The 27979-nt window shown below is 47.2% G+C and overlaps 1 protein-coding gene across 7 annotated transcripts; it reads right to left on the bottom strand.

The window, feature by feature from the left end:
• Positions 1 to 189: 189 nt before the first annotated feature.
• LOC125361275 (RNA-binding protein 14) lies at positions 190 to 26520 on the bottom strand. 7 transcript variants are annotated; one of them, XM_048359631.1, is made up of 4 exons: positions 8412 to 8723; positions 7151 to 7571; positions 2368 to 3058; positions 190 to 617 (listed from the first exon to the last, which is right to left on the bottom strand). In XM_048359631.1, the coding sequence occupies exons 2-3, from the start codon at positions 7560 to 7562 to the stop codon at positions 2376 to 2378; spliced, it is 1095 nt and encodes a 364-aa protein (XP_048215588.1). In that variant the 5' UTR covers positions 7563 to 7571; positions 8412 to 8723; the 3' UTR covers positions 190 to 617; positions 2368 to 2375. The 7 variants fall into 7 exon arrangements, 6 of the variants coding, with proteins under 6 accessions (XP_048215588.1, XP_048215587.1, XP_048215589.1 ...); XM_048359630.1 differs by having other exon boundaries at positions 8546 to 8722; XM_048359632.1 differs by lacking the exon at positions 8412 to 8723 and adding an exon at positions 8010 to 8396.
• Positions 26521 to 27979: the final 1459 nt, after the last annotated feature.

Below are 27979 nucleotides of genomic sequence, written 5' to 3'. Positions count from 1 at the left end.
TGGCAGAGCAAGGCCTAGCAAGAACAAGCCTTGAGTATGAACCCCAGTACTGCCAAAAAACAAAAAACTTGCAACGTTGTTCACCCAAAATAAGAATCTTAAACTTTACACAATTCCCTTGAGTTCAAGGTAGAAATAAAACACCCAGAAACAAACCCAAGCAAAAACTCTCTCAAAACACACACAACCTAAGTTGAAAAACATTTATTTCACCAGAGAGAAAAAGAGTAACCCAGCTCTACTGGTCTAGCCTTTGGGCCAAAAAGAGATGCTGGAGCAGTGACTCTCTCACAGGGTCCATTCCCAAACCCAACACCCACAGGGGGCAGGAGGCAGGGAGGAGCACAGCACAGCTCACACCAGTTTCGGCATACAATGAGGTCTGCTGGGAAAACACAACATGAGTGGAAGCTACAGGTACTGAAAGGCAGAAAGAACAGGAAAATGGGCAGGAGAGAAGAAAAAAAGATGATCTGAACTTAGCAAGGTAAATTAAGGTCCACGGTTCCTGAGGGACTGAATGCACAGAGCCGAGAACGTCCCGGAGCTGGGGTACCACGAAGGGTGTATTCTCATGTACAACTGCAGCTCGGAATTTCAGCCCACACACATCCCACCTGAAAGAGAGCACAATACAGGGGCTTTACAGCAAAGCTCACAAGGGCTTTCCCACTTAAACTTCAAAGAACATCTTTACAAAGTCTGACAATTTGACAACCCTTTATCCTTCCCCCTAGTAGTATCATGACCTCTAAAAATAGTACGAGTATCAAGGCCAGACAATCAAGAAAACAAAACAATCTCAGATAAAGGCCTTTCTCCCTTCTTTCAGGAGAGTAGGCAAAATCATTCCATTGTTCTTGATGTTAACAAATGCATTCCCCATACATAGTAATTCCATATCCCAAACTGTCATCAGAGAACAGGGGAAAGGAAAAGGTTCTGGATGTGCTCTCTAGAGTAAAAAGTTACCAGCATGTTCAATCTGGGAGTAACTGCCAAGGTTCAAGTTAAAAACCATTCATGATCTAGACAAAAAGAACATCAATTGAACAAGGATGTTCTAAGACCTGACAACATCTCTGCCTAGGGAAGAAGCTAATTTTTAAAAGAAAGCACTGGAGGATTATCTCACGTTACAAGAAATCACTCAAGTTTCTTTTCCAGCCCAATCAGTGACTTCCCAGAAAATGAACTCTATCCGGTATTTCTTATTCAATGGTCCCAACTGAAGAGATGACAAAGTAACACTCACAGTTACTACAGGATTAAGGACCAATAGTAATGTCTGGGATATTCTGGAGTAGCTACTCAAAACTAAGGATGTTGTCACTTACCCCTAAATACAATAATCTCAAAAACCTAGAGTCCAAAGTTGGCAAGCTTCAAAAGAGAATATATTCAAGTAGAACCAATGAATCATGAGGCTTAAAATGTGTGGCTGAGTTTCAGCCCAAGGACTCAAGGTAGAGCTGGTTGGCTCAAGAGTATAAAATGTTCAAACTAGTGGGAAGATAAAGGGAGAGAGAAATCTGCTTATGGCAAAGCTCCCAGCCCTGGTTTCAACAGTACCAAAGAATAAAATAGGTGTGAGTGTACACTTGAATTGTCGTATGGAGAAAGTGTAGGATGTCAAACCCAACACTATAGGGACAAAAAATAACCCAAAAAACGAAAGAGGCTGTTCCAAGACAGAATCAAAGCTATAATGAGCACTCTTTTCAGGAAATTTTATGAAAGCCCAGACTTCCCTGAACTATGTAAGATATGTTTTACACTCCTCTCTGCCTTATCATCAAGTAAGTTTTATATAACACATAAGGGTTGAATGCCAAAAATAGCTCAAGATTAGGATGATGGCATTTTGGTAGTCTCCACAGTAACTAGGACCAGAGCAGTGATGAGCAAGTTAACTGGAGGTATGGATTTTTTTTTAAACATTAGTTATCCTATCAGACCTTTCACAAAGCATACAGGAAATCTTCAGACTTGTAAAATCACACACTTGTTAAAGTCTACAAACACTGAGAAACAGTACACCTGGCTCTGACTGTCTGGGTCCCAGGATCAGTTCAATTATTGCACAAAGGTGTGATCCAGACATCAACAGCACACTATTCTTTATTATTCCAGGAAAAAAAAAATAGAACCAGAATTGACTCCACTAAGAGTGCTGGGAAAACAACCATGAGAGCCAAGGACATTTATTTACTTTGAAGTTAAACATTCAGGACATATCTCTAAACTCTCTCAACTGTGCTGGGAACCTCATCTTAACCCCGCAAAAGCAAACAAGCAGAGCAGCCTAACAGCTAGGCTGCAGGAGGGATGGCAAAACCAGAACAGAGGACACCCCATAGCTCTCACCTCCAGCTTTAAAAGGCTGAGTACCGGGCCCGATCTGCATACTGCTCTCGCTCATACCGGGTCATGTTGTACAGGGAATTCCGCGCGGCAGCTGAAGCTTGGGACAACTCACTGTCATGCCCGTAACCGTAGCCCTCTCCAACAGAAGGGACTGGGGCTGAGGCGCGACGCAGGGGGCTCCGATCCCGCCCGTAATATGAAGTAGAAGCTGCATTAACAGCAGCAGCAGCTGCTGCTGCGGCAGCTGTGGCAGCAGCAGCTCCTGAAGTCGGCAACAGATGTCTATCGTAAGGATTGAGCGAGGTGGAGGTGAGGTGACTGGCCATGGCTGTGTTCTGGACTTGTGGCAGCTGGGACAGGGTCTGCTCTGTGTAATTATATGCAGAGGCAGCTGCAGCTGCCACTGCCTCATAGGACTGGGCAGCACGGCAGCGCTTGTAGTAGGCATCGAGCGCTCCGTACGCGTTGTTGTAATACAATGAATCCCCATAGCTCATGGTGTAAGGCGTACGCACTGCTCCATATTGCTCATTATACTGCTCGGTCAAGTCTGCCACGCGGCCCAAACGATCTATCGGACACTCTTTGGACCAGTGCCCCTCTTTCCCGCACCGATAGCAGCCGCTCTGGTCTCCCATCCCGGGCGCAGTCCTAAGCCGGCTGGTGGACAACTGCACGTGCATTCGTTTGCCTTGAAGAAACAGACGCAAGAAGGGTTGCTATCACTCTCGGTCATAGCCCAGGCCCCTACCCAAACACTGGTCCTAACAAATGGCTTTCCCTAGACCACTCTCAATAAATGACTCATCCCTGTCAAAAAGTTTTTGGGATTTTTTGTGTTTTGCCTGTCCCGGGGCTTGACTCAGGGCCTGAGCACTGTCCCTGGCTTCCTTTTTGCAAGGCTAGCACTCTACCACTTGAGCCACATTGTCACTTCTGTTTATGTGGTACTGAGGAATTGAACCCAGGGCTTCATGCATGCTAGGCGAGCACTCTACCACTAAGCCACATTCCTAGCCCCAGAAAGTTCTTTTTTTTTAAAGTCCCAACGTATAAATTCATTAATGATGGCCTGATTCCAGGCAGTGATCAAGTAGTTTACGAAATAAATGTTGCATCTCTAACACTAGCTTCCTGTTCAAGAAACTACTATTAGCTTAAATAAGATCTCACCTACTGCCAAGAACCTGGGCAAAAATCTCCCCCAAAAGGCCCAACACCACAGGAACAGAGGGGCTCCCCAAGTATAACATCTTTAATTTTCCCTATCAAAACTGATTCCATTATCCAGGAGAAGGTAAAGGACAGTTTACATGCTACCCCCAAAACCAAAGAGAATAGAGTGAGATTCTAAAGTTACCACCATTTAAGATTGATCAGGATTTATTTGATCCAGGGTTGAACTAAGTTTCAAGTCATGAATTAGGGAAGCTAGAGAACACAAGTTTTTTTGTTTTTGGCCAGTCCGGGGCCTTGAACTCAGGGCCTGAGCACTGTCCCTGGCTTCCGTTTGCTCAAGGCTAGCACTCTGCCACTTGAGCCACAGCGCCACTTCTGGCCATTTTCTGTATATATGGTGCTGGGGAATTGAACCCAGGGCCTCATGTATAGGAGGCAAGCTCTCTTGCCACTAGGCCATATCCCCAGCCCCTAGAGAACATAAGTTGAAGGAAGGTCTTTCCCTTTAAATCACTATTTCCAATAATCATCCTGAGGATTCTAAACCATTTGAGTGACTCGGTCATAGGATTAAAGGAAACTAGGACACACACAAAAAAAATCACAAAATGCTTCAATTTTTAGATAGATCATGAACTGTAGAAGAAAAGAAAAATGCAAAAGATCCAAAGTGGAGAATATTAGTAATATTAGTAAGTGGATCAAACTGCTTAGTTTAGCAGGGTTACAATATTTTTTTCCTTTAAAATAAGAATGTGACAGCCATAATGCCTTATGCCTATAACCTCGGCTCCCAAGAGGCTGAGGTAGGAGGATGGTTAAGTGAGACCAATATGGGCTGAGTAGCCAGATCCTCTTTCGAACTTAAACAAAAACAATCAAGAATGTGAGATTCTAAGAACAATGTGTTTATTTTTCTTTGAAAATTCTCAATTTGCATTTTGAAAGTGAACATACTTCTACGGGGGTAGGAAGGGGGAAGCAGAAATTTTAGGGAAAATAAATTTTAAATTGCTTCCTATGAGCAATTTACAAAAACAGAATCTTCCAGTTTCTGATCAAAATTCAGTGGCTGGGGATATGGTTTAGTGGTAAAGTGCTCGCCTCATATACATGAAGCCCTAAGTTCGATTCCTCAGCACCACATATATAGAAAAAGCCAGAAGTGGCACGGTGGCTCAAGTGGTAGAGGGCTAGCCTTGAGCAAAAAGAAGCCAGGGACAGTGCTCAGGCCCTGAGTTCAAGCCCCAGGACTGGCAAAACAAAACAAAATTCAGAATGTTCAAATTCATCAGTCTTTCCAGTTTAACTATAATATGCCCTGACAGTGCCCCAAAAGAGAACCTTAGGCGCTGGGAATATGGCCTAGAGTAGAGTGCTTGCCCAGCATGCATGAAGCCCTGGGTTCGATTCCTCGGTACCACATAAACAAAAAGGCCAGAAGTGGCTCTGTGGCTTAGTGGTGGAGTGCTTGCCAAGCATGCATGAAGCCCTCAGTTCAATTCCAGATTCCAAAAAGCCAGAAGTAGCGCTGTGGCTCAAGTGGTAGAGTGCTAGCCTTGAGCAAAAGAAGCCCAGGGACAGTTCCCAGGCTCTGAATTCAAGCCCCAGGGCTGCCCCCCCCCCCGCAAAAATCTTTGATTTAAATATTATATCCTGTAAGTTTAGGTTGCAGGCCACTAAAAGAACTAAAATAAATAAGCATTCATTTAAATGCCTTAAAATATTAGCTTATTATGTCTGGCATTTGCCCATAAAGCCAGTGTGGCACCTAAGAAAATAAGTGCAACAAAGAAAGCAACAGAACAAACTGGATACACAGAAGCAATGAATATCCTCCATGTAAGGATCTATTTTAATGCCAGAGAGGCTAAATCACTAAAAACATTGAGAATAGATAAGCAAACAATGAAGAGAATATATATAACACTAAGAAACCAGTAAAAAAGACCAATCTAGTAAATATTATTATTACTAATATTACTATTCAACATGTATATAAAACTTCACTAGAAAACAGGATGATGAAGTCAAAGGGTCATGCTGGGCACAAGGGCACTTATCTTTAATCACAGGTACTTGGGAGACTGAAGCGCAGGATGCAGAGTCTAGGAGTATGAGGCCAGTTTAAACAACACTGTGGAGAAAAATCCCTTTCCCCTTCCCCTAAAAAGGAAGAAGGAAAAGGCCTAAGGGAATGAATGCCGAAGTCCCACTAGCACACCTGGGGCACTGGATTCCATCTCAATGTATTGAGAGGGAGGGAATACCAAAGGCCAATAGTTTAAAAATAACAAAAATAACAACCTGATTAGCACTGGAGCTAACGGTAGTTAAAATTTTAAGCAGCGTATTCTGCTCTCAATCAGAACACTGTTCTCCTGTTACACATGTAAATTGCTACTAGAACACACTACTTCTGTGACTAGGTTAAAAGGTTCTAAGTATCCACAGATTAAGTATCATACTTGCATTCTTTGCCCCAATTAAATTGTTGACAAAATAATTCTCAATTCACCAATTAAAAAAGGAAAGCAAACTAGACCTGGGAGAGCTGTAACACTTTATTTTAATGTGCAAAACAATGCCCATAGAAAAGGCACTCATCCACAGGAGGAATGAGACCTCCAGCTCCAAAACAATCCAATTTAAGGGAAACAAAGATGGCAGTAAAACACTATTAACCAAGGAAGTACTCAGGAAAGAAACTACCTTACTCATATTAATACTGTCAGAACATAGGTCTGAAATACAGCCAGTCTGAAAGTTAATTACACCAAAGGGAAAAGCTCTGACACTAGGGACCCAAAGCAATAGAAGAGTCAAGATTTCAGTTGGCTACTCACCATGGTTACTATTCCTAAACACCATTCTGGACAAGGGAGTTTAGGTCTTAAAGCAAAAAAAGATAACACCTTCCAAATAAGGTGACAATCCACATCACCCACCCACACTGCTTTCCAGGCACAAAAACCCAACTAATCAAAGCTCTGAGGTAATCTCCAACAAACTATCCACCAAATGAGTGGTAGTACCCAAATCAATGTTAAGACTTGCCTTTATTACCTCAAATCACAATGCCTCCACCTCACACTCTTGAAACCAGGATTTCCAACCCCCCAGTACAGATATGATGAAAAGACTAACCTTTTAAAGACTAGCTGCCTCTAATGAAAAGATGAGGGGCATCAGGGGAGCTTAATGGAAAGTTTAATCCTAAAGTGTTGTCTTAACTAGTTATTCATTTATCAAATGAAGCACAATGAAAGTACAGTGCAGAGGCAATAAATTCAGTGAACCCACTGCAATGTACTCTACTAACAAAAAAGACAATAGTTGGAAATCTTCAGCAAAATGAAACTAGGTGTAAAGGGAGAAGCATAAAAGCCTTAGAGGCTCCAATAAAAAAATCAAGTGATTGTTTCTCCAGGAGATATGGTTAGCCTAAAGCTTCAAACCCAAGCATTCTCCATATGAAATCCATCACCCATCTTTACCAGCAGCCAGTCAACAACTCTATCTCAACCCCAACCCATCCCTTACTTATCCAACTTCCTTCTGCAAATAACCTGTGTTCATCAGTTCTCTACCCTCAGTGGTTCACCTTGAAACTCTGTATTATCAAGGCTTCTGATGGCCTCCACAGCATCCTCGGCCCGCTCCATGTGGACAAAAGCATAATCTTTCACGATGTCACACTCGATGACTGGACCATACTCCTCAAACTTGGCCCGAAGCTCCTTGTTAGTACAAGTGGGGCTGATGTTGCCCACGTGTAACTTGGTTGAAGCTTTGCTCTTATTCTTGCTGGCTTCCACATTGATGTTCACCCCATGAAGCTTGTAGTGGTGCAGGTTGCGGATGGCATCCTCGGCTGCCGTCCTGTCCTCTATGTGCACAAAGCCGTAATTCTTAATGATGTCACATTCCAGCACCTTCCCATACTGCTCGAAGAGTGAGCGGATCTCCTGCTCTGTGGCCTCCCGGGGCAGGTTTCCGATGAACAATTTTACCATCTCGACACCCTGAGAAAGAAAAAAGATTTTTAACACAAGATCTTAGGCCCACATCGGTTTAAAAAAATGAACATTTATTTTCACTTTAGCACACAACTTCAAGCTATTTTCTTTCTTACACATGCCCACATTCACACATCCACACAATAAGCCCCAAAGGGAAATAGGAGGTAAGAAAGACTACAGGAGGGCCAAAGAGTAGGAGGTTTGTAACAGGGTAGACCTTAGCAGACAAAGGGAGCTTTGTTTTTGTGGTGGTGGGGATGATACCCAAGGCAGTGGACAGATTAGGCAATCGCTCTGCCAACGAGCTCTATTCCCCATTCCTAGACAAAGGGTTTAGGAGTTGGGCACCTTCAAAAAGAAACGTGATTGAGTCGTGAACACAAATGAGGAGATGGCGACACTGTGGTTATTTTGTCCACTATAAGGACAACCAAAAATTACCAACTATCTGGATAGGCCTCTCTTCCACCATTTCCGGCCTAGCCCTGTCTGGAATTTTCTTAGACCTACAGAGTACCCCCAGGGAAGTGTTGGGAGTGGGAGCGCCGGTGTCGGAGTACGGCCTTACTAACAAACGAATGGAGAAACGTCTAGCAGGAGAAGAGCGCTTCAGGGCCACGAACCAGGCAACTAAGTCCCAGGGCCTGAGAAATTCTCCTGAGGGCGTGGCAAGAACAGAGCAAGGGCTTCCCGGTGGAAACGTGGAAGGAAGCCGAGCGCGGTGGGGTAGAGGCCCGGTGGGGAAGAAGCTGGGAGCTCACGGGGCTGGGGGTTGGGGGGGTCACAGGGGAGGCACCGTGGGGGAGGGGAGGGTGGGGGAGGGGAGGGCTTCTCCAGGCTTACCGCGCGACGCCGAGTACCGAGGCCAGCTCTCGGTGGCGGGTGCGCAGGCCGACCCCACTAGGACACCCCCGACGCCCAAGGAAGTGGTAAGGTTTCACAGAGCAAGACAGACAGGAGGACTCCGAGTCTCTCACCGCACGGAAATCCGCAGGGCCTCCTCCTCGCGGCGCGGGCGGCTCTGACAAAACGCTAAAATGGCGGCGACCGTGGCAGTAACTCTGGATGGAAAAGGGAGAACCTACCGCCGGATTGGCCGTCCAACAAAGTAAAAGGCGGGCATTCCCGGAGGTCCTCTTCCTGATTGCTTACCACGAACGCCAATTACCTGAGGCCGGGAAGAGGTGGAAACGTCAGTACGCGGAGCTTTTATCTGAAAGCCAATGAGCAGCAACCTAGAGAAGCCGTAGCCCCTGATTGGACAAGACGTCAGCGTGGGGGAGGACCTACAAACGTGGGCTCCGCCGCGCCGCGGCGCCGCCCGCCCCCAGGCGGAGCCAGGAGGGCCCCGCGTCTGGATGGCTGGCTCGCTGCAGCTTCTCAACGCCAACTTTTCTAGGCTTCTACTTTTCGCCTGTTCCACGTGCCCCCAGTGACGGCATTCCGTGCTCCACGGGATCCTCTACCACGAATCGCCCCCAAGTGCCAGCCCGGTCACCACCCCGCGAACCCGGATGCTGCGGACAATACGCTGAGGCAGACGCCAGGTCACAAGAGTAGCGACGCCCCCGCCCGCGCTCGGAGGAAAACCCTTCGGGGGCCAGCAGTTCGCCCCGTAGCCCTCAAAGCCCCACAAAGCCCCTCGAAAGTGGCCAGTAGGTCCGGCTGGCCACCGTGTTGACTGGAAGTGGGCCGGAAGAGGCGGCACTACGCGGGAGGCACGGAGGTTAAGCTCCCCGAGGAATCGGCCTCCCGGAACCCACGACAGGATTCCAGTGTGACCACGAAGACTGCAAACAGACCCCGCCACCATCACACGCTCACGCCACACACGCACACACCCCGCCCTGAGAAAAAACGGGAGCAGCAACATTTTTCGTTTCATTTTATTGGGCTCCATCAACCACAGCTGTAGGTTTTAAACTGCCTACAACAGACCTCAAAAGGAAAGAGCTTCGTCACAATCGGCTCCAAGCAAATACAATCAAAACAACATTCTTCACAGGGTCCAGCTCCCGCGTCACATTTTTTTCTCACCCTGCGGGCTCCTTCATATAATCCATATGCATTGAGCAACTTTCGTAACCATCCTTTGCAAAGCAGCTGTTGAAAGGGGCGTTAAGGGGAAATGAGGGGAGGCGCTGGATGGAAGAACTGAAAACACGAATAAAACAAGCTAAAAGCAGTGGAGTGTTTATGAGGAGTAGAAATGACACGGGAACGTCCACCACCCAAAGCCACAAAAGAAAAGAACAGGAGTAAAGTAAAAAGTACAAGTTAGAATACTGGGGAAGTATGTTGGTTTAAAAAAAAAATTCAACCTGATAAAGAGTCCAATGGTAGAAAACTGGCCAATAACCTACATAAGTAGAAAAGGGTAAAAGTCCTAAAAAAAAAAAAAAAACTTAAATATGACATTTAAAGAGTGCTATCTTGGTCCATTTCATTGTGTTATTTTGATGCACCAGAGACTAAAAGTCACAGAACCAGTAATGTAATTGTTAATTTGCTGCACAAGCCCTTTCCAAACAAGCCAACTAGGAAAACTACAGCTCAAATCTGTGCCAGGAACCATCATAAAAATTCTCATTTCCTTTCAGCTTGAGCTTCCTTTTTTTTTTTTTTTTTTTTTTGGTCCCAACATCCCTGGAGATAAACCTTTCTTCTAAAACACCTACAGGCCCAAAGAGAGGGACTAGGAATATAAATCTTCTAAGGATCACAATCCATGCCAGGGTGTAGCTCCATCCCTGAAAATCGTAATTGCTCCATTTGCCTTCTGAAAGCCTATTAAATCTGGTGTGGGGAGGAGGAGGGGGAGGGGGAGGGGGAGAGGGAGAGGGAGACTCTACAAGATATCCAAATGAATCACATGAAATCATCCCCATGGTTTGTGCCCTCCTAGGCTTGAACACAGCAACTAGGCACTGTCCCAGCGATTTTTTGCTCAAAGGCTAGCACTCTACCACTTGAGCCACAGAGCTCCACTTCTGAATTTTGATGGTTAATTGAAGAGTCTTACAGACTTGCCTGCCTAGGCTAGTTTTGAACTGCGATCCTCAGATCCTCCTGAGTAGCAGGATTACAGGTGCCTGGCTATTCCCCTAGCTATTAAAACTCCATTAGAGTTGGGAGGGGGAAAAAATAAAACTCCCTCCTCTATCCAATCTGATTCTTCCTGGAATCTCCCAATCTGTCTAAATAAATGCATGAAGCGGCTAGCTTGGGGGGAGGGAGCCCTTAAACTTAGGGACTAAGCACTGCCCTTGAGATTTTCCTCAATGATAGCACTGTACCATGGAAGCAAAGCACTAATGTCAAGGTTTGTTTTGTTTTTTGGCCAGTCCCGGGGCTTGGACTCAGGGCCTGAGCACTGTCCCTGGCTTCTTTTTGCTCAAGGCTAGCACTCTGCAACTTGAGCCACAGCTGGCCGTTTTCTGCATATGTGGTGCTGGGGAATTGAACCCAGGGCTTCATATATACAAGGCAAGCACTCTTGCCACTAGGCCATATCCCCAGCCCTAATGCCAGGTTTCTGTTTTTGTTTTTTGGTTAATTGGAGATTAAGTCTCATGGATTTTCCTGCCAGAGCTGGCTTTGAACTGCAGGTGCTCAGATCTCAGCCTCTTGAATGGCTAGGATTACAGGCATGAGCCACTGTGCCCAGTGAAGTTTCTAGGTAACCAAAATAAGGAACTAACTGGATTTTCACTATCAGGTTTAGAACTTGAGCACAGGACTGGGGAAGTGGCATATCACTTGCCTAGAATGTGTGAGGCCCCAAACTCAATACCCTGCTTTGCAGGAAGAAGAAAAAAACATGGACACTTTATCAGTTCTGCAAGCATGTACTTTAAGCTCTATCACCTAGTATATCTTTTCAGTCTCCCTCTAGCATAAAAGCAGGTGCCCAAAAACTAGAAGTTAGTCAGTATTAAGCTTTTGATCACCACTTTGATAAATGCAGTGAAATGACGCTTTAGGTAATGTGTTCATATTGATGTTCATTTACCACTACACAGAACTGAAGGAACTTAACGATTGCCCCTTAAGAAAAGTAAGATATAACACAAATCCTCTACTTACACATCACTTATCACCCAGAGCTGATGCTGAATGGAATGTCTATGAAGAACCTATTCTGGGAAATGGTTTGGTTCAAATTGTAGAGCACTAGCCTTGAGCAAAAAAGCCAAGCGCAAGGCCTTGAGCTCAAGCCTCAGTACAAAAACAAACAAAAATAAATAAATATAGACCTCTCTCTGCTTATCTGGGCTGGGGGTATAGCTCAATGACAGAGTACTCCTAAGGCCCTGTATTTAGTCCCTAGCACACAAAGACAAAGGAAAAAATTATAAACATGTCATCAGAAACATTGAAGATGCCATTTGGTGATTTTTTTTTTCCTTCTTGAGATTTGAGTGGGGGTAAGAGAAGGGGATTATCACAGTGTAACCCAGGCTGGAGTGGTTCTTCCACCACAACCTCTAAGTGATGGAATGGATACAGGCATCTGCCAGGGCCCAACCACTTTAGGGACTAATTTGCTAACTAGCAGGCCACCCAGCTCCTAAGAGACACAGTGACTTATCCAATGTCTTCCAAAAAGCTGATGTTTTATTAGCACCAAACAGATATTCTGGCTGCAAATCTTCAGCAAAGGACAGTGTTATCATGCTCATAACTGGGAGATGAGATAGCCTATGGGGCAAATCCAAACTAGAGGAAAATACTCGCATCAGTGAAAACTACACAGACATGAGTAATCTATAAACTAATAATAGTTTCACACTTAAGAATAAATATACTTAAAAGTTTTAATAAATACCTCTGGCTTGCTCTAGCAATTAGTTACAATTCTGACAAGGGCTCAAATTAAAAGTATTCTCTAGGGGGTTAAATGGAGCCAAGGTCAACCAAGTGTCCCAGGGGTCTTCAATCCCACTGCCAGCTATACCCCTAAGCCTTCTGTAGTCCCTTCCTTTCCATACCCAGAGTATGTTCCCAGGAAACCAGGTAGTGTTGCCAGAGACTATAAAAGTGGCTAAAAACTGTGAAGTCTCACAATCAAATTCACTTATGTGCCACTCAATGCAAAAAGTATTGCCCTCACTGGAACTCTAAATGTGCTGTACTCAAACCTGTAAAGGTCTCTGCCATTGCTTTGCTCCGCCATCCCCATTTCCCCCAAATATTGTTAACTCCTCAGTTCTATGAGATGCTAGCACTCAATGAGAAGCAACCACAAGGCTTTGTACTTGTCACATTTCTCATCTGACTCTTCCCACATTATCACAATCTATAAGCAAAGCTCTGGGTAGTTCAGCCACCACTGTTAGCCATATGATCTTTTCTTCAAGGTAGTGCTGGGTATTAAACCCACATGCAATTGATCTCAAGAATTACTTAGGGGGCTGGGGATATGGCCTAGTGGCAAGAGTGCTTGCCCTGTATACATGAGGCCCTGGGTTCGATTCCCCAGCACCACGTATATAGAAAATGGCCAGAAGTGGCGCTGTGACTCAAGTGGCAGAGTGCTAGCCTTGAGCAAAAAGAAGCCAGGGACAGTGCTCAGGCCCTGAATTCAAGCCCCAGGACTGGCCAAAAAAAAAAAAAAAGAATTACTTAGGTAGACTATGGCTTCAATTTCTCCACTTACAACAGATTTTATAAATATCTAAGGCATTTGGGTGACCCATAAAGAAAGATGAAAAAGCACTTTTTTTTTGTGGCCAGTCCTGGGGCTTGAACTCAGGGCCTGAGCACTGTCCCTGAGCTTCTTTTGCTCAAGGCTAGCACTCTACCACCTGAGCTACAGCCCCACTTCCAACTTTTTCTGTTTATGTGGCGCTGAGGACTCAAACCCGGGGCTTCATGCATGCTAGGCAAGCACTCTACCACTAAGCCACATTTCCAGCCCGAAAAAGCATTAAAAAAAAAACAACACCAAAAACCAAAAATACAGTATTTGACACTACAATAAATGTTGAATGACCAAATTCAAGCAGATGATCCTGGCATTTCCAATGTGACAGCTAAGAAGCAGATTCAAACTCATGAAACAAACAGTAATTGATCATTTTTCAAATCTAATCCCATTGTCTTAACTACTGGTCTGACATATTGTCTCCTTAACCTACCACTTCCTAGCCTTGTTTACTTACTATAACAAGTTCACTAAGGTAGGTCCTCCTTACAAATTGGAAGCTCAGCCTTGACTCAGCCACCTGAGCACTGCATTTCAAATATCGATACATATTTCTAACAGTTAACAGGTACACTAAGCCCTAGGTTTGATTCCTCATTACCACATAAACAGAAAAGGCTGGAAGTGGCACTGTGGGCTCAAGTGATAAGAGTGCTAGCCTTGAGCAAAAGAAGCTAAGGGACAGTGCCTAGGACCAAAGTTCAAGCCCCAAGACTGGCAAAAAAAAAAAAAACTAGGGCTTGAACTCAGGAACAGGCACTCTTAGCTTTTTTGGCTCAGCTCAACATTGCTGAGCCATACTTCCAACTTGTAAGTTTTTACTTGTTATCCGGAGATAAAAGAATCTCATGGACTTTCCTGCCTGGGCTGGCTTTGAACCTCGATCCTCAGATTTTCAGTCTCCTGAGTAGTTAGGATTACGGGCATAAGCTACCAACACCCAGCTCTAGATTCTTGAATTTTTTATATTATTTTTATTTATTTATTTATTGATGCTGGTCCTGGGGTTTGAACTGAGAGCTTGGGCACTGTCCATGAGCTCTTTCTCTTAAGGCTAGTTAGTAGTGCTCTACCACTTGAGCCACAGCTCTACTTCTAAACTTTTTTGTTGGTTAACTGGAGATGAGTCTCATTGACTTTTCTGCTGGGAACCCCAGATCTCAGGCTCCTGAGTAACTAGGATTACAGGAATGAGGTATGACTTTGTCATTCTTACCTTTTTAAGGATAGCAATAAAATTTAGGTAAATAAAACATTAACATGCTGTCTATCCTTACCATCTCTTATCCAAACTGCTATTACATGTGCAGCACCGCAGTCCATAAATCTATTGTCTATTTTCTTCCTCACTTCACCAATCTGTGACAACAGTCCACTGATTGTACCAAGAATGTGCAAGGGCTTTGTCACACCTTAACTACGCATTCTAAGTAGAAAAGTAGCATACCTGTAGATTTTGGCCCTCAATAAGTGCCCCCATTACCTGCACTATAAGAGATGAGGCTCCATGTCTACCCTACAAAATTCAAAATAAGATCCAAACCTCAGAAGCAGGCAAGCTGACAAAGCTGGAAGTCTCAATGTGGTCTTATTCCAGGAATAAACCAACACTTCTCCATTGATCAGATTGCCAGGTGTAAGGGTTGAGAGGTACAAAACTTGAATGATCTGAAGGTACACGGAGAACTCATTTTCCCCCAAATACATTGTCCTCCCATTCACTAAACCAACTTTGCCTAGGTAAAGGACCTTGAAAATCCAGTCTACAAAAAAGCAAAGTATGAGTGGGTCATAGGATTAACACAGATAGCATAATTTACAGAAATACGTTTTAAAACAATCTAGAAAGGAAGGAAAAGTGACAAACGATTTAGCTTTGTAGCTTCTTCTAGCCTGGAGAAGCCTGAAGATTGAGACAGCAATGTCATCAAGACACAAAGATGGCAGATAATAGTAATCTAATAGGTCAGGTCACCCAGAAGAGTTTGGGATTACAATAAAGAACACTTGCTCCAAGAGCACATTAAGTTGTTTTTTGTATGAACCATGGAACTGGGACAGTAGCAGAATCCTCATGGGAAAGGAAAATGACAGAAAGTCACATTGACAAAGAAATATTGCGGATAGAGGCCACAACCACAGCCCTCTAATCACCCCTCAATTTTCCAGGGCAATAATCAAGTCTCAGCTTTTTAGTCTTCAAATCAATCCACCATCATACAAAAAAATAACAATAAACTGATAAAACTCTTCTTCCCGTTCTTCCCTAGTCCTGCAAAAAAAAAGGAAAGAAGCCGCAAAGCATCTTGAAGGCAAGGCAATGAGCAGAAAAAGCAAAGCAATGGCCCCAGTACTCCCTGAGATTACCCCACTTAGCATTCACAAATAAGAGCTCATGGTTTGAAGGCCATGCTTTTACATGAGGGGCAGAGGGAAAAGGAAGGGCATCCGGGTCAAACTACTCTGTCATGGGTTAAGTTCACAGGACATCAATGAAAGCAGAGACAACCCACTTGGACTCTTGACTAAAATACCCACACATCCCCCAAGTCACCTTGTCTCACTAAGTTCCCAAACCAAATCTCTAAGAAACTCTCCCTAAAGCAGCATCAGTAGATGTTCCTGATATCCACTCAACCAGTCTTTACCCATCAAGTGCAAGCCTTCATCTTATTCTTGGCAGAACTGCCCTAGTTCTTGCCCAGATCATCACTCCCCCTAGCTCTAGAATATATATACAGAAAGAATTACTTCCTCACCCAATGCCAGCATCCCTACATGATTATGTTTGTACTCCACCCTTTTCCCATAGTCTTTCATAACAACTTTGAATACAAACCCAACCAAGAAAACATCTGAAAATCATACAGATGGGGACAAAGGAATCTCATCAGGTGCTGTATGGCAGGACACAGGAAGGACGCTCCATGGTGAAGTTTGGAGGAGGTGAAATACCAGAATGCCCCATACCTAATTCCGATTTTCTTTGTCTTTCCCTTCCCCAACCACAGGCAGGGCAATATTGGTGACATCACTCCCACCCCGCTATGGCTCTCTTTGGGGTCCCAGCCCCAGAAGACATTTGAACCCACTTTCTGAAAAATCCACTAGTGTACACACAATAATAGTCCATTCCCCATTCTTAAAAGCCAAACCCCAGCCCGAACCACCTTGCTGGAGCGTTGCATATTTTCGTAAACTGGAGAAGTGAGGGAAAATAGTCAAACACAAGTGAAAGAAAGCAGGTAATATTTACTGCATTTTGGTGTGACCAATTCAAGTCCAACCATTCATTTAGTCCAGTCTCTAATTCAATCCTAAAGATGGCATGCTAATAGGCAACCAATGAGCTAAATCCCACTGGACAGCAAGCGGGGAAATCATTCTAATTCCCATATTCAGATCCCTTTCCACACCCGCCCTGGGTTCTCAGGCCCACTTCCTTTTAAGCTGTCATGTCTTCCTGGATGTCAAACTGGCTCCTCTGACACTGAGTGCAATCAAGACAATGACAACCAGGTTTCCAAACTGCAAATCGCCCCAAGTTTTATTTGTAGTCCATACAAAAGAGAAAAAAAAATTAAGGTTTTCTAACACCACCTACTTGGGGAGATGGGGAATTGGGACTGTGCCACGCACCACAAGCTAGAACATCAGTGGTGAGCAGAAATTTGAACACATGCCAACTGACTGTCCCAATAGAATCTCAGTCTCAACAGCCTACAGAGGGGCACAGGAGCAGTCAAGGTCCCCAGACTGCTGGCACAGCTTGGCGCGTAGGAAATGGTTGGACTAACCCTCTCTTGGCCTCCCTCATATCTAGAAGAGAAAGGCGTCGCCAACCTCAGCTGCAGGTTGCTTCCCCATCCAGAAGACCTTAAATACCGCGCATAAAAATAAAAGGGAGCCAGGAAAAAAACAAAAACATGAGACAGACTCCCATTCCCGGGAGATGGGATGCAGGGTAGAGGGGAACCGCAGGTCTATAGCCAGTAGCAAGATGTGCTGCTGAGGCGAAGGAACAAAGTAGATTACTGCCAGATATGTAAAAGGATCATCTCCTGGGGAAGGTCCACGTAGTAGAGGGGATAAAAAAATTGCAACCAGGAGAGGTATGGGCCAGAGTGGTTAGAACCTGGGTCTGCACCCTACCTATCTCTCCTCTCCCTCCCTCCCCATGGGGTCCCACCCCAGGATGGCCCTACATGCGGCGCTGGTAGCCAGAGTGCATCTGAGCTGCCCGCAGGTAATCATTATAGGAGCCCGAATAGCGTGCGTAATCGGAATGGGCATCGGGCAGGCGACGGTAATCCAGCGAGGACTTTGTCGGCGAGCGGCGGAACGAAAGCTGCGACTCTGATAAACGGCGGTAATCAGAGAGCTCGGCTAAACGCCGGTCGGAACCATACCTAGTCGAGAGAAGAAGACAGTTGGTGAATGAGACAGTCGAGGGGAGGGCTCCAGGCATGGGGGAGATGCCAACCAATGGGGACAGGGAGGGTGTGATCAGATTGGTCTCCAACAGTTTTGTTTCCTTTTGTCAGAAGGCTCATCATCCTACCCAGGCCACCAAAATCAAGCCTGGATTCGAGTCAGTGGGAAACCAAGCCCTCCACTGAAGCCCTCCCCTTCCAAACTGGCCATGGTACATTTTTGGCCTCCATTCCCAAACCACCAACTACCCCACCCCTGGGCTCTAACAGAAAGGTCTTGATTGTTTCTCAACAGAACGGCGAACAAAAGCAAGGTCTCCAAATTCTCAGAGAGGACGCATCTCATGAACTTGCCTTCAGCCAGTGAGTTCCAAAAGGGACTATTCCTTCACACCCAGCCCACCAATGCCAGGACAATCAGGCAAAAGGCTTAAGGATCCTTCAGACAGTAGGAAAGGCTACGGGCCACAATCTTTCCAGTGGCTCCAATGGCACTTGAGCTAGTCTAGACTGGTGACACCTTTCTTGAAAGGCCTGACTAGCTTAGCTGGTACCACCCCAGGCTGAGCACTATGCTCCAACCTGAACCCCAGTGGCCAGGAAAGTTCACAGACACCAAACCCCTCGGCTTCTGGACAGCCCACAGGATAAAGACCACCAACGGAGGGGCCAATGGCTCCAGTTTCCCTCCCATGCCAACCTCAGCCCCTTGCCCGAAGCCCCAGCTGGGGGCAGAGGCGGGGGGGCATACAGTACCTTTTCGACATGGCGACAGCCTTTTTGTAGGGATCGTCGTAGCTGGCCCGGGGTGGGGAGAGGCGGGTACGCTCATAGGGCGGCGGGGTGCTGTTGGCGTTGGCAACGGCCCCCTGGGACATGGACAGGTAGGCTGCAGACGGCTGACCTGCCCCATCGTAGGCACTGCCAGGCTGGCCACGGTAGGAGGCGGCAGCCTGAGGATGCTGCTGGGCAGCATAGGAAGCAGCCAGTGAGGCTGACGACTGAGTGCGGTAAGGAGCCGCCAAGGTGGCAGAAGGCTGAGCCCCATAGGCAGCTGCGGCGCCATAGGAGCCAGTGGCTGCAGCAGCCGACTGAGCCCCATAGGAGCCTGACAGGCCCATAGATGCTTGAGCCCCGTAACTATTCAGCTGGGTCTGAACCACCGGCTGGGCCCCATAAGAGCCAGCCATTGGGGTAGTCGCTTGTGCAGCATAGGCGGCTGGCTGGCTGGCATAGGCTGCTGCAGTGGCTGGCTGTGCCACATAAGCAGCGGGCTGAGAAGAGTAGGACGCAGCCTGCTGTGCAGCATATGGGGCAGACTGGGCATTGTACGAGGCCGAGGGCTGGGCATTGTAAGACGCTGCCTGGGCTCCATAAGCTAGTGAGGAGGCTGCAGACTGGGCCCCATAGGAGGCTGCCTGAGCCCCGTAGGAGCCGAGGGAGGAAGCTGCTCCCTGGGTGCTGTAGGAAGAAGCAGCCGCACGGACCCCATAGGAAGAGGCAGCCTGGGCGCCATAAGAGGATGGCTGGTTACCATAGGAGGCAAGGGAGGAGCCCTGAGCCCCATAGGAGTTGAGTGAAGAAGCTGCAGCCGCCTGACCCCCATAGGACGAAAGGGCCGAGGCAGAGGGCTGGGCTCCACCATATGGGCCAAGCGAGGAAGCTGCAGCAGACTGGGAGCTGGGGCTAGCCAGCTGGCCCCGGTATGGGGCCCCGAGGGAGACAGAGGGCTGAGCGCGGTAAGAGGCTGCCTGGGCTGTCATGGGCTGAGTCCGATAACCAACACCCAAAGAGGCAGAAGGCTGGGCCCTATAGGCAGCTCCCAGCGACACTGAGGGTTGGGCCCGGTAGGTGGCTGGCTGGGCGGTCAGAGGAGCCACATAAGAGGCTCGGGGAGGTGAACGGCGCAGGGGGCTGCGGTCGCGACCAAAGAAGGGTGGTGTGGGCTGACGGGCTTGCCCATCAAATCCACCCGTGCTGTTGCCAAAAGCCTGCTGGTAGTCGAAGGTGGCAGAGAAGCCACCAGTTCCAGGGAATGCCGTATCCCCAGCCCCTGGTTTCTTGGTCTTGTCCCCAGTCTGGACAGCCAGGCCAGGCCCCTTCTTCTGACCCTTGGTTGAGAGTTCCACGTTGATGCGCTTGCCCTTCACTTCTTTGCCGTTGAGCTGCGCGATGGCGGCTTTGGCATCTGCTTCCTTCTCCATGTGAACAAACGCGTAGTCTGATAAAGCAGCAGACAGAGGGTTAGCAATTAGGGGGGCAGGGCATGCTACCTAATGGGCCCCAAAATGGACTCACAACAGCACCCAGCTGTTGCCAGCTACTTCCAGCCTCCAAGCCCTCCTCTCCAGGAGTAAGTTATAAAATGTGGCTCCCACAAAACACAGCTACTGAGTGTCCCAAATGGTCACCTTTGACTATGGCCTTTCCCCATTCTCCCCTTTCCCCTACCACCTCATCCAACATCCTTGTGAGAGAAGAGCAAAGATGAACTTGCAACATAGCATAGAAACCTTCACAGCTCCTGTAAGCATAAACCAGCAGGCCATATGCAGAAAGGGTTCCAGAACCACTCAATTATTCAGTATACACAACTCAAGCTCCCCAAATAACTGCTCATCTTGAGACTTAAACACTAGAAAGGATCGATCACATTCAAACACTGAAAATGACCATTCACAATGATCTACCTCTCAGCCTAGGCAAGAGAGCCACTCTGTAACAAGCAATTCCTCCAATGTGATCTTCCCCTTTCGTATTACTTGCCATTTTTTCAAAGTACTTCCATGAACAGAACCTCTTTTGGACCTTACAATAATCCTGTGAGGTAGCAGGACAAAGGATTATCAACCTCACTCTACAGGTTGGCAAACACACTTAAGAGTTTTTATGCAGCTTTGCTCCAAAACTCACTATATTAATGTAGGAACCAGAGGACCTAGTCTACGTCCCTTTGCTTCACCAGTCTATGAGACGCCCATGTATAAGGCAAGACTGTGTAGTATGACTAAAATCCGCAAGCTTAGGTACGTGCGATGCCAATGAGATACAGGAATGGAAAACAAACCCTGTGCCTCAAGCCACATTATATCTTCATCTTCGAGAAAAGCATACCTTACTCTTAAGTTTCTGTTCATTAAGCAGACTGTTTACAAATAAAACTTGGTTTCTCAGCTACAATGCAGCAAGCTGGAACAGCAGTTAGCATGCTAACTTACTCAAGACCTGAATGAGTCATGTGGGGAGATGGTCTTAGGGTGTCAAAGCTCTACCTATCTACCACATAGGAGAAAATTTTGCAAACCAAAATTGTATAAGCAGAATCTGAAGAACCATGACAGAAACCTACCCTTGAAAAGTAAGGCTTTGCTAAAATGGAATACAGGTGCCAAGATGCAAGCTCTCTGTTACATCAATTTAAGAAATGAAAAGATGCCAGCAACTGGTGGCTCATGTCTGTAATCCTAGCTACTGAGGAGGCTGAGGCTCAATCAGTCTGAGGCCAACTATGACAGATAAGTTTAAGAGATTCTTATCTCCAATTAAACGGAAACAGAGGTATTGTAGACCAGTAGCCTTGGGGGGGGGGGGAAGCTAAACAAGTACATTAAGCCTTTAGTTCAGGCCCTAGTACCAACACAAAGACACATAGACATAGACACACACACACACACACACACACACACACACACACACACAATTGGGGAAAGATAGCAAAGAAAGAAAAGCCACCTAAACAAAATTACTGAAGTCCCATCCCCCCAAAAAAGTCCTTTAACGATCTCCAAATTCTAAGTGACCCATTTTTGGAATTTTTGCCCTCTTTAGCTGTCCCTATAGAACAGCTCTGGATTTGAAGACAATGCCACCAACCTCATAGTAATAAATAATTGGCAAAAGTCAAGAGTAGTTAGTATAGCATAAAGGATACTGGGCTAGGAATTAAAAGGCCTCGGGGTTCTAGATCCAGATATAACTAATTTAAGATCTTAAGGAACTTACAATTTATTTCCCTATCTGATAAGTCTATTCAACCAATTCTCAAAGTTAGAACATTCAAGAGAGAAGATGAAAGTCCTTTATGAAGCATACATAAGAATAAGGAATTATGATGATTCTTCAACCATACAAAATAGGGTTGAAGTATATTTTTATCTCTAATAAAACATGCCAGCTGTGTGTATAAACTTCAAAGCTGCAAGATGACACAAGAACAAAACTACCACCCCCACTGCCAGAGCCTGATTATTTACCAACTGTAAAAGCTAAGTGTTCCTTTCCATCTGACCATACATAGGCACTAGAATGGTCATATGATCTCTCATCTCCACTTTGGGTAGTTACCTAAAAATAGTATCTGGTGGTCTAATATCTCTTTAAAAGCAGAAGCTGAACGGACCCTAAGGAATGACAAAACTAAGTATACAAAGGCAAACGTGCCCACTCCAAGGAAAGTAAAATGGAGAAAGATTTGCTGAGCTTGTGGAGCTCTCTAGACACTACCGATACATTCCTGATCATTCTGTGTCCAGTTTCTAAGACCAGACTGAGCTTATAAAAACATCCAAGAAAAATTTTAAGACTTATTAAAACAACTGGATAGCCCATTATCTACTTCCTACTTTTTTTTTTTTTAATCAAGAAACCGAATGGTGCTGGACATGGTAGTATATAGAGCAGTCTCCTCAACACCTGGGAGTCAGAAGCAGGAAGATGGAAGTCTGAGGCAAGCCTGGGCTAGACACCAAGATCATCTCCAAAAGGGGAAAAAAGTGATAAAATTTAAAAATTGAGATTTCAAAACAAGGATGAGCATGCACAAAGCCCTTGGCTCAGCACTACTGGGAAAAAAAAAATCAAGATTATAGATAAAGGATTCAACTAACTGCCCAGATGAGCTATAAAACTTGATGGGGCCAGATGCTGGTGGCTCACACCTACAATTCTAGCTACTCGGGAGGCTGAGATCTGAGGATTGTGATTCAAAGCCAGCCCAGGCAGGGAAGTCTCTGAGTCACCTCCAATTAACCACCAGAAAACCGGAAGTGGTGCTGTGGCTCAAGTGGTAGAGCGCTAGCCTTGAGCTGAAGAGCCCTGGGACAGTGTCCAGGCCCAGAGTTCAAGCCCCACGACCAACAGGAAAAAAAAAAAATCCTGATGGGGAGAGCTGATGATATGCTGTTATATTACATCTGGAAGTTTCTAACCTGACATTGGAAATGTAAAAAGGCGGTCTAACTAATAACTCAATTGCATCAAGTCTAACTCAGCCTCATCACAGTGAGCCATCAAGCCCACACTTAGCCTTATCAAAGATGCCCAGAAAAGCAATTAGTCCTAAAATAATGAAGACCAGATCTGAAGAAGTATGCAGGGATCCACTTGACCACAGACCTAATTCAAGGAAACTTCTACAGGGATTCACTACATTAAGATTAGCAAGCAACGTTTTGTAGAGACCACCTAATGATCTGATAGGACTCTAGAAAACAAGTTTTCCCACATAAGGCTAAAAACCTTTCATTTGAAACTATAGAGCTCTAAAGAATGTCTACCCAGGGGCTGGGGATATGGCCTAGTGGCAAGAGTGCTTGCCTCGTATGCATGAGGCCCTGGGTTCGATTCCCCAGCACCACATATACAGAAAATGGCCAGAAGTGGCGCTGTGGCTCAAATGGCAGAGTGCTAGCCTTGAGCAAGAAGAAGCCAGGGACAGTGCTCAGGCCCTGAGTCCAAGCCCCAGAACTGGCCAAAAAAAAAAAAAAAAAAAAAAATGTCTACCCACAAAGAAAATATTTTTTTCTGTTGGCTTTCAGATCTTCCTTGAAGTGTGGAAGTGGTCCCTGACACTGTGTCTTTGAATAGCCAATAGGATGTAGTTAGAGAGTGGTTATGGGGCCAGGAATGTGGCCTAATGGTAGAGAGTACTTGCCTAGCACGCATGAAGCCCAGAGTTCAATTCCTCAGTACCACATACACAGAAAAGCCACAAGTGGCCCTGTGGCTCAAGTGGTAGAGTGCTAGCCTTGAACAAAAGAAAGCTCAGTGACAGTGCCCAGGCCCTAAGTTCAAGCCCAGGACAGGCAAAAAAACAGAGAGCGGTTATGACAGACTCTTGCTCTACAAATCATACCTAAGCTCCTGGAATACCCAACCAACTGTGTGCTTTTACCCCTGTGAAATAACAGAGCTGATTGTCTTGTGCAATACAAAGCTTATAATGCTTCTAAAGACATCATGGCCAGCATTAGGAGACTCAAAAACACATAAACTATTTTATAGAGCCAGAGTAAGTCTTTTCCAAAAACTACACGACCAACTTTGAGACCTCATTTTCTTTTACCTCAGAAAGAGAAAGGCATCAGTGGAAGATGATGCTCAGTGGCTATGACGCTCAAAAGTCTTCCTTCCCCAGAGTCTCTCACATTAAAGTATATCAGCAACTGTTACACATCAGCCTAATAAAAGGTTAGCATCCTTCCTTGAGTTAATCAACCCATTTCTACTAATAAATGTTTGGTTACAAAAGGAAAAAATGCAAAACTTTTCCCCTCTAACTTCCTGAGACACAGCCAGTTGTTCTAAAATCATGTGAAGTTATCACACACTTCACCCCCCCACACTGCCATTTGATGTCACTCTCAAGCAAATTTAGGCAAACTTTTTGCTTTCTCTACCACCTGAGAGCAAGCCTATTAGCCATTTGAGTTCTATGGAGATACTGGAATTTAACTCCCAATCTAGAAGCCATAAAAGAAACAACACAAAATTCACATAAAGATTCATCCACCCCATCCACTGCTGGCCAAGCATCCAATCTGAAACCCTTTTAATTCTTTGCTCTAAAAGCAAAAATCCATACAGCCTGCCTCAGAGCACCCAGCAGGAAAGCCTGATTCCGGATAGTCGTGGACTTGCATAACCTGAGTTGAGGAAAATAGAATGCAATATTAATGCAGAACAAAGACTTGTTCCTGATAATGGACACTATAACCCTTTACACTTCCCCCCACATATAAGGAACAAGGAATGGCCCCAAAGATGTGCCTCTCTAGACCGCGAAGTGCAATATGAACAAGCACCTCTGCACCCACGTTTATATCCTAGCTTCACACCTTCCCAGAGTATGAGCAAGTATGATGTCCTATACACGGGGTATAGCACCAGATACTCTCCACTTGAATTTGTTTTGAAAACATGTGACATGGCAAAGTTAACTGATCACAGGAGGAAGAGAGTCTGGGATGTCCCATCAAAGAGATCTGAGTATGAGCTTAGGTTTAAGAACCCAGACCATGGGGAGGGGGGGACCAACTGGGTCCCAAAAGTCAAGCCTAAATTATGGTGACACATTTTTCTCAAAGACAATCTGACTAATACTCAAGTAATGGTGATTTCTGAGCAAATGGTGTTTAGTCTCCTAATCTAGAAGCCACCAAAACTTAAAAGGGGGGGGGGGCGGGAAACAGTTTAAAAGAAAACCTCTCCCAAGGTCCCCCTGAGCCAGAATATGTGCTTTGCAAAGTCACCATGCTTAGAAAAGACTGACACAGCCCGGGACACCAGCTTGGCAAATAAATATTACACACGGAGGGGGGGCCTTCATAAAACAAGTTTCCAACAACATGCAAAAAAAGACTGAAGTTTCAAATTGATGGGGGGAAAAATTAGGCCCAAAGGGAAAAAAATCCCAGGCATAAGTGGGGTGGAAAACACAGAGCTGCCACGTCTGAACCCATCAAATACTGGGGGCCAAAGAGGTTTGGAAGGGGCCCCTCCTGCACCCAGGAGCAAATCTATGTCAGACAGTAGTAAAAGATCCCAGCCCAAGAAACGTCCAAGGGCCCCGTTACCTTCCGCTTGGGAGTATTCATCGGGAGGGAACGCGAGGGAGGCTTTAGGGCGTCTGCCCCCACCTTTTCCCTCTTCCCTTGCTCTGACCGACGTCTGGAGAGGAAGTGGGGAAGTGGCGAGATCTTCCCCGCTCCATGATCCGGCTCGTGCCCGTCACTTCCCAATTTCGGTTCGGTGCCAGGCCCAGGAGACCAGCAGAAGGCACGCCCCCGGTACACGCAAGTCTCCGGCGCGTCCCCGGCCCCGAGGCTCAGCTCTCAAGTGGTCGCCGCACCCACCCAGATCCGCCTTCTCCCACTTGAGGAATGGTGCCTGGACCGCAGGGGAAGAGGGTGGCTCTCCCCAACGCGCCCCCCAGCACCTCCGGCATCGCTCCCGCGCACTTCCCCGCCCTTCCCAACCGCGCAGTGACCGACCCCGGCTAAGGGGCGTGGCTAACAGGCTGAGTGCCCCCCCCAAGCGCGCCCCCGCCCCCGAGCGCGCCTCCGCGTTACCTTTCACCACGTCACACTCGATGACGCGTCCGCGGCGCTCGAAAAGACTGCGCAATTCTTGGCTCGTACATGCAGCCGACACATTGCCCACGAAAATCTTCCAAGTGTTCAGGGGCCTCGGGCGCGACATCTCCACCACGAGTGCGCGCCCCGGCCGCAGCTCGTGACCGTGCAAGGCCTCGATGGCGCGCAGCGCGCCTGCGTTCTCGCGCATGTGCACGAAGGCGAACTGTTTCATGACGGCGCAGCTCATAACCGTGCCGTAGGGCGCGAAGAGGGCTGCCAGCTCCTCCGGCGTGGTATCCGCTCCATCCACGTTACCCACGAATATCTTCATTTTGCCGCCGCGGCCGCCTTCCCGGAGAGCCGGGATCTCTCCTCCAGCGACGAGCGAAAACGACCGACCGACCGGCAGTCCTCCCCAGGAATGGCTGGCGACCGAGAACCCCGCCGCGCAGGCGCTCTGATGTAGCCAATCGGAGCTCGGCTCCCGCGCGCGCGAGCCAACCAATCAGAGGAGCCGAGAGAAGACGCACTCGGGACCAGCCAATCCCAAAGGACCTGGGGCCCGCTCGTTAGCGGAGAGGGTGGGAGAGAGGCGAGCGCGCGCGGCCAACCGCCGCTGTCGGGGGGGGGGGGGGAGGGAGGAGCGGGGAGGGAGCGGGAGGGGGTGGGGTGGCGTGGGGGAGCGCGCGGGCGTCGCCGGCGGCCGAGGCCTAGTCTGCGGAGCGGCCTCTGGCCGGGGTGGGGCGGGGAACCGACGGCCCCTAAGGAAAAGTTTGTTCACTCGGAAGTCAGGGCTCCTCCGTTCGGGCAGCCTAGGTTACGGCAGCCGGGCTCCGCAGCGCGGGTGGGTGTCCGCGGCTAAGGCCGGCCGGCCGGGCGGGAGAGACCTGCCCGGGCGCTCGCCATCTGCTAGGGGGGAAACGAACTAATTCCCGGGGGTCGTAAGGCCCCGGCAGACCCTGCGGGGGCGAGTGGAAAATGAAAGAGCGGCTCTACCTGACGGAACTCCCGGGCAGGGGACAAGGGGAGGGCCGCCGTCGCCAAGTTTCCCACAAGAGAAAGTTTATCACCAAAACTAAAAGGATCTTTGGGGCGGAACGTTGAGGCTTTAACACACACACACACACACACACACACACACACACACACGAGCCCCCCCCCCCCCCCCGCATCCCTGCGCGCGCGCGCGCACACACACACACGAGCCTCCCGGCATCCCTGCACACACACACACACACACACACACACACACACACACACACACACACACACGAGACTCATCTCCAATTAACCACCAAAAGCCAGAAGTGGAGCTGTGGCCCCAGGGTCGGAACTGTAGCCTTAAGGAGAAAAGGCTCGGGGACAGCACCCAGGCCCCGATTTAAAGTCCAGGAGTGGCACCAAAAAAAAAAAAAAAAAGCCCCAAAACTCAAGGGCTAGAGATGCAGCGCAGGATTAGAGCAATTGTCAAGCATACACAAGGCCCTTGCAGTTTGGGGTGGGTGGGTTGGGGGAGTAGGGAGGGTGTTGCTTTGGCCCTGGGGGGAGGTGTAAGCTGTCATCAAAGAATCAAAAAGCACCAGGCCTGGATGCCCGAGCCACCACAGAGAAAATTTGTATAGAAACCGTGCCTAGCGTGCATGTCTCGGGTTCGATTCCGCAGCACCACATAAACAGAAAAGGCCAGAAGTGGCGCTGTGGCTCAGGTGGTAGAGTGCTAGCCTGGAGCTAAAGAAGCTCAAGGACAGTGCTCAGGCCCAAAGTTCAAGCCCCGGGACTGGCCAAAAAGAAAGTTTACTTTCTACACTTTACAGTGAGAACCAATTTGAACTGATAGAAACATAGACGTAGGACCCTACTACCTGGGCCTGAATCTAGACTCTGCCACATTCCTTGCTGTGTAGCCTTGCACAAGTT

The sequence above is a fragment of the Perognathus longimembris genome, chromosome 13, assembly GCF_023159225.1.
Source record: "Perognathus longimembris pacificus isolate PPM17 chromosome 13, ASM2315922v1, whole genome shotgun sequence".
NCBI classification, from domain to species: Eukaryota; Metazoa; Chordata; class Mammalia; order Rodentia; family Heteromyidae; genus Perognathus; species Perognathus longimembris.
The sequence above is the reverse complement of the archived record's forward strand: the minus strand, read 5'-3'. Positions and strand labels throughout refer to the sequence as shown.